This window comes from Thamnophis sirtalis, unplaced genomic scaffold, assembly GCF_051295495.1.
Source record: "Thamnophis sirtalis isolate CommonGarterSnake01/CBP01778 unplaced genomic scaffold, rThaSir2_p1.2 scaffold_15, whole genome shotgun sequence".
Taxonomy (NCBI): Eukaryota; Metazoa; Chordata; class Lepidosauria; order Squamata; family Natricidae; genus Thamnophis; species Thamnophis sirtalis.
In genome coordinates, this window is record NW_028261395.1 from 42703530 (window position 1) to 42718026 (window position 14497).

General features: G+C 48.5%; 1 protein-coding gene across 1 annotated transcript in view; it reads left to right on the plus strand.

The window, feature by feature from the left end:
* AGRN (agrin) overlaps positions 1-14497 on the plus strand; it is a gene marked incomplete in the record, with an annotated part of 268173 nt that overhangs the window by 221298 nt on the left and 32378 nt on the right. The window contains 7 exon segments of the mRNA XM_087702674.1: positions 1159-1530; positions 2404-2538; positions 6119-6246; positions 7830-7944; positions 9713-9832; positions 11375-11722; positions 13897-14089. Coding sequence (XP_087558800.1) covers positions 1159-1530; positions 2404-2538; positions 6119-6246; positions 7830-7944; positions 9713-9832; positions 11375-11722; positions 13897-14089 — 1411 coding nt within the window.

Genomic DNA, 14497 nt, shown 5'->3' on the forward strand with positions numbered 1-14497 from the left:
AACTTCTGTTCCACTGGTTCATTGTTCTCACTGTCAGGAAGTTTCTCCCTTAGTTCCAGGGACAACCTAGTTGCTTCTCTCCTTGATTGGGTTCCATCCATTGCTAGTCCTCAACTTACGACCACAATTGAGCCCAAAGTTTCCGTTGCTAAGTGAGACATTTGTTTACGTGAGCCGCTGCAGTCTTCTGAGAATGGCTTATTTCCCCAAGGTGGCTGTAAGATTGTGGAAGAGCATTTAGGTCTCAAAGTTTCATTCGTTAGGGTGGGATGGATGGATGGATAGAATGGGATGGATGGATGGATGGGATGGGATGGATGAATGGAATTGATGCATGGATGGGATGGGATTTGATGGATGGATGGAATGGGATGTATAAATGGATGGATGGGATGGAATTTGATGAATGGATGAATGGATGAATGGAATGGGATCTGATGGATGGATGGATGGATAGAATGGGATGGAATGGATGGATGGAATGGAATGGGATGGACGAATAGAATTGATGCATGGATGGGATCGATGGAATGGGCTCTGATAGATGGATGGGATGGGATGGGATGGGATGGATGAATGGAATTGATGCATGGATGGGATCGATGGAATGGGTTTGGATGGATAAATGGATGGATGGGATGGGATTTGATGAATGGATACATAGATGGATGGATGGAATGGGATTGGATGGATGAATGGAATGGGATGGATGGATGGGATGGGATGGGATGGGATGGGATGCATGCATGGAATGGATGGATGCATGGATTGACTGGCTGATTATGGGCCATCAAATCAGTGCCAACTCTAGGGAACACCTGCTAGACCTCTTCCAAAGAGGATCTCTCCCCAATGTGGTCCTTCAAGTCCTCCCATGGTGCATTGGAACGGAGTCCATCCTGCTGACTGCTGGTCATCCCTATCGTCTCTTTTCCCTCTATATTTCTCAATGTAGGAATCTTCTCAAAGGAGCCGGTTCTTTGCACCATGGGTCAAAATATGGCAATATTTGGACCTCAAGTGTGAACGTTGAATTGATTTATTACGAGGTCCATTCATTAGTTTTCTTGGCTACTCCTTCAAGGCAAGATACGCCTTGAGAAGTTTCTCTCTTTCTGGTGTCTTATGCTGAATTGCCTCATTTTGGTTCTCTTTCAGAATCCCATGCCAGCCATCCTACCCCGCCTGCAACCCAACGGCCTTTGGACTCTGTTCCCCCTCTGGCACCCCAAATCACGACTTTACCTCCCGAGCTAACCAGGACATCCTCCTCTCCCTGGCATTCAGAAGATTACATTTCCCGCCAGAGCCAGCCAGTCACCCGAAGGATAACCAAGCCTGCTATCCTCTCCACTCTTCCCTGGACGACTCAAGGCATCCGCCAGACCACTGCTAGACCCCTCCTGACAGCCCCCATGGTCCCTGCCACCACTCAGATGGCTTACGTTGAATCGGGCAGCGCGGAAGGCAGCGGAGATCCAGAATTTGGCACCAGCGGAGATCAGGAAGGCAGCGGGACCAGCTCTGCAGGTATGTTGCACACCTTAGCTCTGTGTGTCGGTGCCTGGCCTTCCTTAAGGGACACCGGGGTCGCTCCATTAGTGCTGCCGAACAACTCAAAATTGGGCTGTTGGTCTGAGCTCCGAGCTTGGCAATTTGGCAGGAAACTTTTCATTACAATTCAAGGAGAGGTCGTTCATGTGCTTTGAATTGGGCTCGTCTGTCAAAGCACTGGACTAACATTTCATCACCATTCGAGGAGACATGATCCGTGTGCTTTGAATTGGGATCGTCCGTCAGAGCACTTCCCTACCATTTCATCACCATTCGAGGAGACATCATCCGTGCACTTTGAATTGGGCTCATCTGTCTGAACCATGGCCTTTCAATGCCTTTTTATGTGATGCAAATTAGTGGAGAAGTAGCCAAACAAACAACAACCACGCTAATTTGCATCACATAAAAAGGAGAGTGAAGCAAACCCCAAGTTCGAATTTCTGCCCCCCTCCGACCCGCACAAAAAGCCCCCGAAGGGGGAGACTCTGCAGCAAAACAGACATTCATTGCACGTGTCCGGCCCAGAGGCCATAGTTTGAGGAACCCTGGTTTAGTGCAATATAAAAAACACAAATAATTTTTTGGCGGACCACCAAAATTTTCTCGCGGACCACCAGTTGGCAACCAGTCCATAGGGCTACTGTAGAAAAGGGGCAGTTTTTTATCTCCCCCCCCCAATCATCAATTGGGGTATCCTTTGCACAGGTGGTTTTATCCTCCCTTACGATAGTCGCTGAAAAACGGCAGGGAGATTGAGCAGTGATTTTAATGCGGGGATTTTAAAAAGATCCAAGAGTTCAGACCTGCCTGGCTTGGGATGGTAACCTTCTCTCTGTGGCCGAACAGGGGAGGAAGAAATTGAAGACCCAAAGGTCCCTAGTCCCCACCTGATTGAGAGAGCTACCTGTTACAACAGCCCTCTGGGATGCTGCTCGGATGGCAAGACGCCGGCCGCTGACGCCGAAGGAAGTAATTGCCCAGGTAAACCACTTCCTTTCTTTTGCGGATGCTCGGCTTCACCTGGGAACAAAACTCTAGGAAAAGTAGCCTCAAGAAGTAAGCCAAGCCGTGTCCCTCTGTGGGCCGTCAGCTTAGGGGAAGGTGATGATGAAAATTCAGGTCCGTCCTGCCCAGCTGCAATTCTCAGAGCCTCTTTGACAAAACTCAAATCACCCCCCCCCAGGGCATTTCAAATGAGCCGAGTTGATTGGGCCGTGATTTCTTTCAGATCAAGGCGTTACCGGTTTCTTTGTTCATTCTTTATTCCTTTACTAGCCGATAACCGACGTTGCCGGGGGAAACGTCTGGAGCAAACGTAATTTCTAATGCTGGATTTTCCCCCCTTACCAGAGGGAGCCCCCTCGCGGAGTCCTGTGAAGCCGTTACCACAGCAACTCCACTGCGCTGTACAGTAGAAGCCATTTTACGGCAGTACAGTAGAAGCCATTTAAAGGCACAACAGGCTGTATCTTAACAGAACACCCCCCCCCCAAGAGGTTTTACCCCCACAGTATTTCTTTCCAGAGAATAAGTCATCTGTGTAGCAAGTTTAGTTGAAATTGCTCGAGGCGTTCCAGAGTTATGCAGGAACTTACACACACACACACACACACACACACACACACACACACACACACATTTTTATAGATAGATAGAAAGGATAGGATAGGATGATAGATAGATAGATAGATAGATAGATAGATAGATAGATAGATAGATAGATAGATAGATAGATAGATAGATAGATAAGAGAAATGATATATAGATGGATACAGAGATAGATAACGTAGGTAGGTAGGTAGGTTGGTAGATGGATGGATGGATGATATATATGGATTAATGGATGGATGGTTGAATGGATAGATAGATATAGATAGATAGATAGATAGATAGATAGATAGATAGATAGATAGATAGATAGATAGATAGACAGACAGACAGACAGACAGACAGACAGACAGACAGACAGACAGACAATTAGATAAGAGAAATGATATACAGATGGATACAGGGATAGATAAGGTAGGTAGGTTGGTAGATGGATGGATGGATGGATGGATGGATGGATGGATGGATGGATAGATAAATATAGATAGATAGATAGATAGATAGATAGATAGATAGATAGATAGATAGATAGATATTTGATAGATAGATGATAGATAGATAGACAGACAGACAGACAGACAGATAATTAGATAAGAGAAATGATATATAGATGGATACAGAGATAGATAAGGTAGATTGGTGGATGGATGCATGCATGCATGCATGCATGCATGCATGCATGCATGCATGGATATAGATAGATAGATGGAGGGAGGGAGGGAGATTGATTCTTTATTGGCCAAGTATGATTAGACACACAAGGCTCTCAGTGTACAAAAAAAGTACATTCATCAAGAATCATAAGATGCAACACTTAATGATAGTATAGGATACTTAATTATGCAATCAAAATCATACTAGGAAACTAAATAAAACAATATAAATTGTAAAGATACAAGCAACAAGGTTATAGTCATAAGTAGAAAAGGAGATAGATACTCGGAAGGAAGAGAAGAAGAATAGTAATACGATCTTCGTAAATTATTTGACAGTGTTGTGGGAATTAGTTGTTTAGCAGAGTGATGGCATTTGGGGGGGAGAAAAACTGTCCTTGTGTCTAGTTGTCTTGGTGTGCAGTGCCCTATAGCGTCGTTTTGAGGGTAGGAATTGAAACAATTTACATCCAGGATGCGAGGGGTTTGTAGATATTTTCACAGCCCCTCTTTTTGACTCGTGGGTATACAGGTGCTCAATGGAAGGCAGGTTGGCAGCCATTGTTGTTATTTTTTTGCAGTTCTGATAATTATCTGTTCTACAGGCCTCACCTTTGCTCCAGGTGCTTTAAGAGAGAGATCAGAGCATTTCCTCCCTACTGTGATAGTCCAGCAAGGTAGCCCAACTCAAGTATCCAGAGTCCCCCAGAAAAGGCTAGAATTGAGGGTGTATCTGAATTTAGGGTGCAAACATAACAGCTCCTCTTTCTTAATTCTGCTCCAGCTGCTTTCTCCTTTGAGTCTCTCTGTCTTTAGTCTCCCGGTCTCATTCTGGGGGATAAAATTCAGATTGATCAGCTAAGGATCCTGCAACCTTCCCTGGCCCACTAAGCTCTCCACTGATCCATAAAATGTGGGCCGCGAAAAGATTTCCTTCCCTTTCAGAGGAAGATCCGTCTGTATTCACACAGCAGGAGGAAGGTTGCCAACTTCCTGTCTTACAGCAGAGGCAAAAGGGCACCTTTGTGAGATGAGTGGCAGAGCAAGGGGAAGGGAAGGAAGGAGTTGGAGGGGCTGAGTAATGGAAGGGAGGAAAGATGAAGGAAGGAAGGAGATGAAGGAGGAGGGAAGGATGAAGGGAAGGAAAAAAGGAAGGGAGGAGATGGAGGGACTTTCTCTTTTCCTCCTTCCCTTTCTCTTTTCCCCCTTTCCTTTCCTTTCCCTTATTCTTCCTTCCCTTTTTCTTTTTCTCCTTCCCTTTCTCTTTTCTTCCCTTTGTCTTAGTCCTCTTTCCCTTTCTCTTTTCCTCCTTCCCTTTCTCTTTTCCTCCTTCCCTTTCTCTTTTCTTCCTTTCGCTTATTCCTCCTTCCCTTTCACTTTTCCTCCTTCCCTTTCTCTTTTTCTCCTTCCCTTTCTCTTTTCTTTTCTTCCCTTTCTCTTATTCCTCCTTCTTTTTCATTTTTCTTCCTTCCCTTTCTCTTTTCTCTTCTTCCCTTTCTCTTATTCATCCTTCCCTTTCACTTTTCCCCTTCCCTTTTTCTTTTCCTCCTTCCCTTTCTCTTTTCTTCCTTTTCTCTTATTTCTCCTTCCCTTTCTCTTTTCCTCCTTCCCTTTCTCTTTTCTCTTCTTCCCTTTCTCTTATTCCCCTTTCACTTTTCCCCTTCCCTTTTTCTTTTCCTCCTTCCCTTTCTCTTTTCTTCCTTTTCTCTTATTTCTCCTTCCCTTTCTCTTTTCCTCCTTCCCTTTCTCTTTTCTTCCCTTTCCCTTATTCCCTTTATCTTATTCTGCCTTATTCCTCCTTCCCTTCTTCCTCCCTCTTTCATTCCAATGTCTGCATGCTAGTAATCCCCCCTTCCTCTTCCCCCACCCCCACCAGTAGTTTTATGTGTTTCTCTCTCTCTCTCTCTCTCTCTTGGCCCCCAGCTAACCTTCTTTCTCTCGTTACCCAGCCACTCCAGGAAGGCCCCCACCCAGGCTGCAACTTGGAGGAACTTGTATGGTAAACTCTGGCCAGTGCTCACCACCTGGGCTTTCTGTTACCCGGGTCTGGCCCCCCGCTTCAAAGTACTAACCCTCCCCATAAGCCACCTTCTGATCCATTCAGACTAACCCTCAACCCCGCCAGCGCCGCTCATCTGCCGCTATCTTGCCGCTTCTCCCTCTCTGCCAAGGGACTGAACACTCTTTTTAACGGTTCGGGTGTCAAACACTTGATCTCTCAAACCGTGATTCCTTGGGTCGCTTCGCCTGCTCCCGTTTAACCCGACTGTTTCCTTCCTGGATTTGTCTCTTCCCTGCAGCCACCAAAGTCTTCCAGGGGGTCCTGATTTTGGAAGAGGTGGAAGGCCAAGAACTGTTTTACACCCCGGAAATGGCCGATCCGAAATCCGAGCTGTTTGGGGAGACGGCCCGGAGCATTGAAAGTGTGGTAAGCGAGCACAGAAAGAAAGAAAATAACCCGAGGCCGTGTGGGCTTTTCCCCACTAGCACGTGGGGGAAGTTGTCCCCTGTGGGTACGCCTGATTAAAAACCCAGCTCTTTTGCAGGAGAACAGAAGAGAACGCAGCATAAAGTATAAAGTATAATCTTTATTGTCATTGTACTTACATGCAATGGAATTGGGTAATAAAGTAGACTAGCAATAGCCCTTAGACTTATATACCGCTTCGCAGTGCTTTTACAGCCTTCTCTAAGCGGTTTAGAGAGTCAGCCTCTTGCCCCCAACAATCTGGCTCCTCATTTTACCCACCTCGGAAGGATGGGAGGCTGAGTCAACCTTGAGCTACACAGGATCGAACTCCTGGCAGTGGGCAGAGTTAGCCTGCAGTACTGCATTCTAACCACTAGGAGGGAGGGAGGGAAGGAAGGAAGGAAGGAAGGAAGGAAGGAAGGAAGGAAGGAAGGAAGAAAGGAAGAAAGGAAGAAAGAACACTTATATACCGCTTTACAGGGCTTTTACAGCCCTCTCTAAGCGGTTTACAGAGTCAGCCTCTTTCCTCCAACAATCTGGGTCCTCATTTTATCCAGCTCGGAAGGACGGAAGGCTGAATCAACCTGGAGCCTTGGTGAGATTCAATCTGCCAAATTGCAGGCAGCCGGCAGGCAGCAGAAGGAGCCTGCAGTACTGCACTCTAACTTCTGTGCCACCTCGGCTCTATAGAATAGAATAGAATGGAATATGGAATATGGAATATGGAATATGGAATATGGAATGGAATGGAATGGAATGGAATGGAATAGAATAGAATAGGGAATATAGAATAGGAAATATAGAATCGGGAATATAGAATAGAATAAAATGGAATGGGAATAGAATAGAATAGGGAATATAGAATAGGGAATATAGAATAGAATAGAATAGGGAATAAGGAATAGGGAATATAGAATAGGAAATATAGAATCGGGAATATAGAATAGGGAATATAGAATAGGGAATATAGAATAGGCAATGTATAGAATAGAATAGAATAGAATAGAATAGAATAGAATAGGGAATATAGAATAGGAAATATAGAATCGAGAATATAGAATAGGGAATATAGAATCAGGAATATGGAATAGAATAAGATGGAATGGAATAGAATAGAATAGGGAATATAGAATAGAAAATATAGAATAGGGAATATAGAATAGAATAGAATAGAATAACAGAGTTGGAAGGGGCCTTGGAGGTCTTCTAGTCCAACCCCCTGCTTAGGCAGGAAACTCTCCACCACTTCAGACAAAGGGTTATCCAGCATCTTCTTAAAGACTTCCAGTGTTGGTGCATTCACAACTTCTGGAGGCAACTTCTGTTCCACTGGTTAATTATCCTCACTGCCAGAGAATTTCTCCTTAGTTCTAAGTTGCTTCTCTCCTTGATTAGTTTCCACCCGTTGCTTCTTCTTCTGCCCTGAGGTGCTTTGTGGAATAGCTTGACTCCCTCTTCTTTGGGGCAGCCCCTGAGATACTGGAACATTGCTCTTCCCTAAATTTGTTGTCGTCGTTGTTTCCTTTTCCTTTTTCTGGCAGCTGGATGAGCTTTTCCGCAACTCGGAGGTCAAGAGGGATTTCAGGAGTGTCCAGGTGCGACACCTGGGCCAAAGCAGCGCTGTCAGGGTCATTGTGGAGTCTCATTTTGACCCAGGTGAGTCTACACCTGGTTCCCCCAGAGAGCTGAGGCAGGCGCATGTCTTAGTTAGACTAGGATTGATCTGTATCGGTTGGTTTGAATTCAATCATTGAATGATGGGCCCTGAATGGTGGGCATTGTTGTGACCTGCCAGCTGCCAGCAGAGCTGGCAGTAGATTCAGACAGTGAGGAGGTTGGGGAGGAAGATGGGCCAGTCCTGGAGTCTGGGGAAGGCTCTGTGTCGGAGGCAGAGAGGGGGCCACGGACGTCTGACAGTTATCAGCTGCCTTCAGAGTCAGACATCAGTGAGGCAGAAGAACAGCTGGAGCCTGTTCCCAGTGTGAGTTGCCAGACGAAGGGAACAGCTAAAGAACAGGGGTCGACTTAGGAGTAAGGTGGATGGTGAATGGCCCCTCCCAGAGGGAATAAAAGAGGAGCGACAGGGGAGTGGAGTTTGCAGGAGACAATTAGTTCGCTTCATTAGTTTGGGACTCTCCAAGATTCCTTGCCAAGTTCTGCAGAGATCGGCCTGGCAGCTCTCCAAGCCAGATAAGGTCTGTGACTGTAAATCCTCCTTTGAAAGACTTTGCTGGATGTGAAGGAGCAGAATTCACAGTCAATTAATAAAAGGGTTTTTTGTCGGGACAAGAAGTTTGCTTCCTGCTCTCAGGAAGCCTCGGTCAGAACAGGCATCTACAGCCCCTTTACGATCTATGGACTTCAACTCCCAGAATCCCTGAGCCAGCACCGTCTAAACCCTCCTCCCGTTTTCCCCTGCCGCAACAACCTTGCAAGGTGGACCGGGTTGAAAAGGGAGCAGAGAGCTTTCTTTCCTAGTCTTTGTGCCATTCTTTTACTTCAATACCACTCAGGCCTGGGTCTGTGAACTCAAAACTCCCATCTTTTCTCACCTGGCTGGCCAGGGGCCAAGGATAATGGAAATTGAATGGCTAAGAATTTATATTGTCCTATTGCCAGGGGACAAGAGGTGGCTCAGCAGCTAAGACATTGAGCTCATCAGCAGTTTGGTGGTTTGAATCCCTAGCGCCCCGTAATGGAGGGAGCTCCCGTGTGTTGTCCCCAGCTTCTGCCACCCGAGCAATTCGAAAGCACATAAAAAATGCAAGTAGAAAAATGGGAACCACCTTTGGTGGGAAGGGAAACAGCGTTTTGTGCGCCTTCGGGCGTTGAGTCATGCCGGCCACATGACCACGGAGACGTCTTCGGACAGCGCCGGCTCTTCGGCTTTGAAAGGGAGATGAGCACCGCCCCCTAGAGTTGGGAACGACTAGCACATACGTACGAGGGGAACCTTTACCTTATTGCAATTCTTGCTACCATTCTCTCCATTTTTAAAGCTGAAGGATTCAAGCCAGGTGGAGATTAGGGGTTTGCTGGAATTTGCCAACGGAATCTCCTCCCCAATTTTCTGCTTTTTTTATAATGCGGGACAATCCCTTTATTGATTTATTTTCCACCCTTCCTTTCCTTTCGAGCCAAAGGACCTGTTCTTAGTTCAAAGCCTCCACCAGCCAGCAGGCACACAAACACCCCCCCCCCAAAAAACCCCAGTCTTTTGCTTTTCATTTTGAAACCCCTTTTAAGGCGTGTCCTTTGCTTAGCGGAACGAAAGGGAAGGGAAGCTGAGCACGGTTGGGGAGAGCTCTGTGTGTGTGTGTGTGTGTGTGTGTGTGTGTGTGTGTGTGTGTGTGTGTGTTGTTTGCTGGCTTCAAGGTGGAGGATGCCTCCCCTCTCTCTGTTTTTTTTTCCTTGATGTTTACAGCGACTTCGTACACGGCTGCCGACATCCAGCGGGCGCTTTTGAAGCAGATCAAAAGCTCAAAGAAGAAAACCATCTTGGTGAAGAGACCTCAGCAAGAGAATATCAAGTTCATGGACTTTGGTACCTTCGTTTCTTTCCTCCTTTCCCTTTTTTTCCTCTTTCTCCTTCCTTCCTTTTGCTCCAATCATCCTTTTGACCTCCCCTCTGCCCCTCTATGCCTGCATCCCTCTCTCCTTCCTTCCTCCCTTCCCTTCCTTCCTGTCCTTCCTTCCTCCTTTCCCCTCCCTTCCTCCCCAACTCTCTTCCTCCCTCCTTCCCCATTTTAATCCCTTCCTTTCTTCCTCCCTTCCCCTTTCTTCCTTTCTCCCCATTCCCATCTCGCTCCTTCCTCCCTCCCTCTCACCCCTTTCTTCCTCCTTTCCCCGTTTTTCCCTTCCTTCCCAAATCCCTCCCTCCCTTCCCCTTCTTTCCTTCCTCCCCATTCCCATCTTTCTCCTTCCTTCCTTTCGCTCCATTCCTCCTTCAGACCTTCCCTCTGTTCCTATTTCCATCTCCTTCCTTCCTTCTCTTTTTCTTTCCACCACACTCCAGGGGAAGGATACTGCAAAATCCCCATCCCACTCTAGGGAAAGGATACTGCAAAATCCCCGTTCCTTCTCCACTCCAGGGGAAGGATACTGTAAAATCCCCATTCCCATCCCACTCTAGGGAAAGGATACTGCAAAATCCCCGTTCCTTCTCCACTCCAGGGGAAGGATACTGTAAAATCCCCATTTCCATCCTACTCTAGGGAAAGGATACTGCAAAATCCCCATTCCCTCTCCACTCCAGGGGAAGGATACTGTAAAATCCCCATTCCCTCCGCACTCCAGGGGAAGGATACTGCAAAATCCCCGTTCCTTCTCCACTCCAGGGGAAGGATACTGTAAAATCCCCATTCCCATCCCACTCTAGGGAAAGGATACTGCAAAATCACCATTCCTTCTCCACTCCAGGGGAAGGATACTGTAAAATCCCCATTCCCATCCCACTCTAGGGAAAGGATACTGCAAAATCCCCGTTCCTTCTCCACTCCAGGGGAAGGATACTGTAAAATCCCCATTTCCATCCCACTCTAGGGAAAGGATACTGCAAAATCCCCATTCCCTCTCCACTCCAGGGGAAGGATACTGCAAAATCCCCATTCCCTCTCCACTCCAGGGGAAGGATACTGTAAAATCTCCATCCCACTCCAGGGCAAGGATACTGTAAAATCCCCATTTCCATCCCACTCTAGGGAAAGGATACTGCAAAATCCCCATTCCCTCTCCACTCCAGGGGAAGGATACTGCAAAATCCCCATTCCCTCTCCACTCCAGGGGAAGGATACTGCTAAATCCCCATTCCCTCTCCACTCCAGGGGAAGGATACTGCAAAATCTCCATTCCCACCCCACTCTGGGGCCAGCCAGAGGTGGCATTTGCCAGTTCTCCTAACTACTCAAAATTTCTGCGACCGGTTCTCCAGAACCTGTCAGAACCTGCTGGATGTCACCCCTGCCCATGTTATATGATATTATACTGTATATATAATACCTCTTCCCACTTAAGACATGTTGTCTTGTGGCGGCGAGTTCCACCATTTCATTCCAACCCTCCCCGCTTCCTCTTGTTCTCGTTCTAGACTGGATCCCCCAGCTCTTCACCACGACCACCACGACCACGATCGCCACCACGATGGCTCCCACGGCTGCCAGCTCCCAGAGGTTCCCCAACGCCACGACTCCCCGGAACCTGAATCCAGGACGGCTGAACGGGAAATCCTCCGGGGGAGCCACCACCAGAAAGCCCAGCACCACCCTTCCAGCCTCCACGGACCGGAAGAAACCCACGCGCCCTGTACCCACAACCAAGAAGCCCCCGCGGCCCTGTGACTCTCACCCCTGCTTGCATGGTGGCACCTGCGAGGACGACGGCCGGGACTTCGCTTGCAGCTGCCCTGCCGGAAGAGGAGGAGCGGTTTGTGAGAAATGTAAGTTCAAGGATGAAATTTCCAGACGGTGAGAACAATTCATGAACAAAGTGGCTGGTTGTGGGTTCTCCATCTGTTGTGGGCTGTCGGCCTCTGGCCCCTCCAGCAGCTGAATTGGAAGAGGAGGAGGAGGAGGAGGAGGAGGAGGAGGAGGAGGAGGAGGAGACGTGGGAGTCAGGGTTATCATCAAAGCAACCTGAGAGCTCCGAGGGGGAAGAGGGAATGGAGCTGGCAGAGAGAGAAAGACAGAGGCGGAGCCTGGGCCGTCCGTCAACTCTCAGATGGAGAGTCAACAGCCCCCAGGTCTGGAGGTGGCTGATGAGGAAGAGGAGGAACAGCTGGGTCCAGTGCCTGACGTGCATATGCACAGAAAGCAGAGGAGAGGAGAGCAGTGGAAATCTATGGGCCGGTTCTTGGAACGGAAGAGCCACCACTGCTAGCAAAGCCCCACCCTAGCTCTGTGGACGCACAGAAGGCAGAGGAGAGGAGAACAGTGGAAATCTATCGGCTGGTCCTTGGGAAGGAAGAGCCACCATTGCTAGCAAAGCCCCACCCTAGTTTTGGGGGGGGGGGTAAAAGCCAGTGTTCTGCCCTAGGCTTCCTGAGACAGTAAAAAGCACACGCTTAGTCCCCCAAAACCTCTTTTTATTTCAACGGCTGTGAATTGTGTTCATTCACAGCCCGTAATGAGTCACAAATCATGTGTAAAGAGTCCCAACAGAAGTCTGCCACAGTCTTTCGGGATAAGGCTGATAAGCGCCCACCTTTTTCTCCCTTGAAATGCTGCCAAAGACCTAATTGCCAATTAGCTTGGTAAGGCCACACAGAGCACAGAGTCAAAACGGAGCTTCAGATTTTAAACCAACCAGAACAAACAAAATTGCTTCCTGCAAAGGCTGACGTGCCTTTGCTCCTCCTTTGTGTCTTATGGGAGGGGCCAATCATCTCCAAGCCTTACTCCCGAGTCGTTCCTTCTGTCTTAACTGTTCTTGCTTTCTGGCAGCTCTGCGCATGCGCACACTGGGAGCAGGTTCCTCCTGTTCCTCTGCCTCGCAGATGTCTGACTCTGGAGGCTCCGGTGGCAGCACATAATTCCCAGACGGCCTTTGCCCCCTCTCTGCCTCCGACGCAGAGCCCTCGTCTGAGCCTTCCCCAGCCTCCAGCACTGACCCATGTTCCTCCCCAACCTCCTCACTGTCTGACTCTGCTGCCAGCTCCACAGGCCTCCGGCAGATCACAACAGGCAGCGGAGGGAGATGAATAGATGTGAACAGACAACTGTTCGTCTTCCGGCCAGCCGCACTGCCGGCATTCCTAATAAAGGAATCTTTTGAGTTCATTTCAGAGAGGTTGTTGTGTTTGAGGAGCTGGGTCACAACACCATCACTGGAGGTTTTTAAGAAGAGAATATACAGCCATTTGTCCAGAATGGTACAGGGTCTCGTATCTAAGCAGGAGGTTGGACTGGAAGACCTCCAAGGTCCCTTTCCAGCCCTGTTATTCTATGTTCTCAAACTGGGGAGAAGTACCCCGTTTCTGCTGCTGAGCTCTGGTATCTCACCTTGCGTGTTTCCTTGGATTTATTTATGGCTGATGTTTCTGCCTCCCTCCCCAAATGGCTCTAAGCGCCAGGCAGCCCCAGAACAAAGAGACAGCATGATACAGCCAAGTGATCTCGCAGGAGGGGGGGGGATGCTATTGAGAAGGCTCCGAGTGCATCCCTGCTTTTCGGATGAATGGCGCATTCGGAGCCAAAGTGGGTGGTGGGGAATGGGTAAATGCATTATTACACCTACGTTTTTGTAAAGAAAGGGCCTTTTTTGTCCTGCAACACGCTCAAGGAACAGATGAGATGTAAAGCACATAGTGAGAGTTTTTTTTTTTTTTTTAAGAAGAGATGCTTTTATCCCTGTGGACTAAAAGCTTTTCCTTGAATGAGGAACAATGCAGGCTCCCTGGTGAAATTCCCCTCTCCTTCCCTGCAGTCTCCTGGCTTTCTTGCCCCACAATCAGGAGGTTCTGAGTTCGATCCTAGGTTGAGGCAAATGTAGGGCCTCCTGCTTGGGCAGGGGGTTGGACTAGATGACTTGCAAGGTCCCTTCCAACTCTGTCAATCTGTTACTCTCCTTGATCCTAACGCACACCTTTCTGCGTGTATTCTCTGTCCATCGCAGCCATCCGATACTTCATCCCCAGCTTCGGCGGGAAGTCCTACCTGGCGTTCAAAATGATGAAGGCCTACCACACCGTGCGCATTGCCATGGAATTCCGGACCTCCGAGCTGAGCGGGCTGCTCCTCTACAACGGACAGAACCGCGGGAAGGACTTCATCTCCCTGGCGCTGGTGAACGGATTCGTGGAGCTCAGGTAAGGGGTGGCCTGACCAGATTGCGGAGTCCTTGAGGGGTAAGGCTGGAAAGGCATTCGTTGAAGCTGGATCAGGCCGCTGGCCCCTCCAGCAGCCAAATCAGGGGAGGAGGAGGCATGGGAGTCAGGATCAGCATCGAGGCAGCCTGAGAGCTCCGAGGGGGAAGAGGGAATGGAACTGGCAGAGAGAGACAGAGGCGGAGCCTGGGCCGTCGGTCAGCCCTCAGATGGATAGTCAACAGTCTGGAGATGGTTGATGAGGAAGAGAAGGAACAGCTGGGTCTAATGCCTGACGCACAGATGCACAGAAAGCAGAGGAGAGGAGAGCAGTGGAAATCTATGGGCCGGTCCTTGGGATGGAAGAGCTAACGCTGCTAAGCTAAGCCCCACCCTAGCTCTGTGGATGCA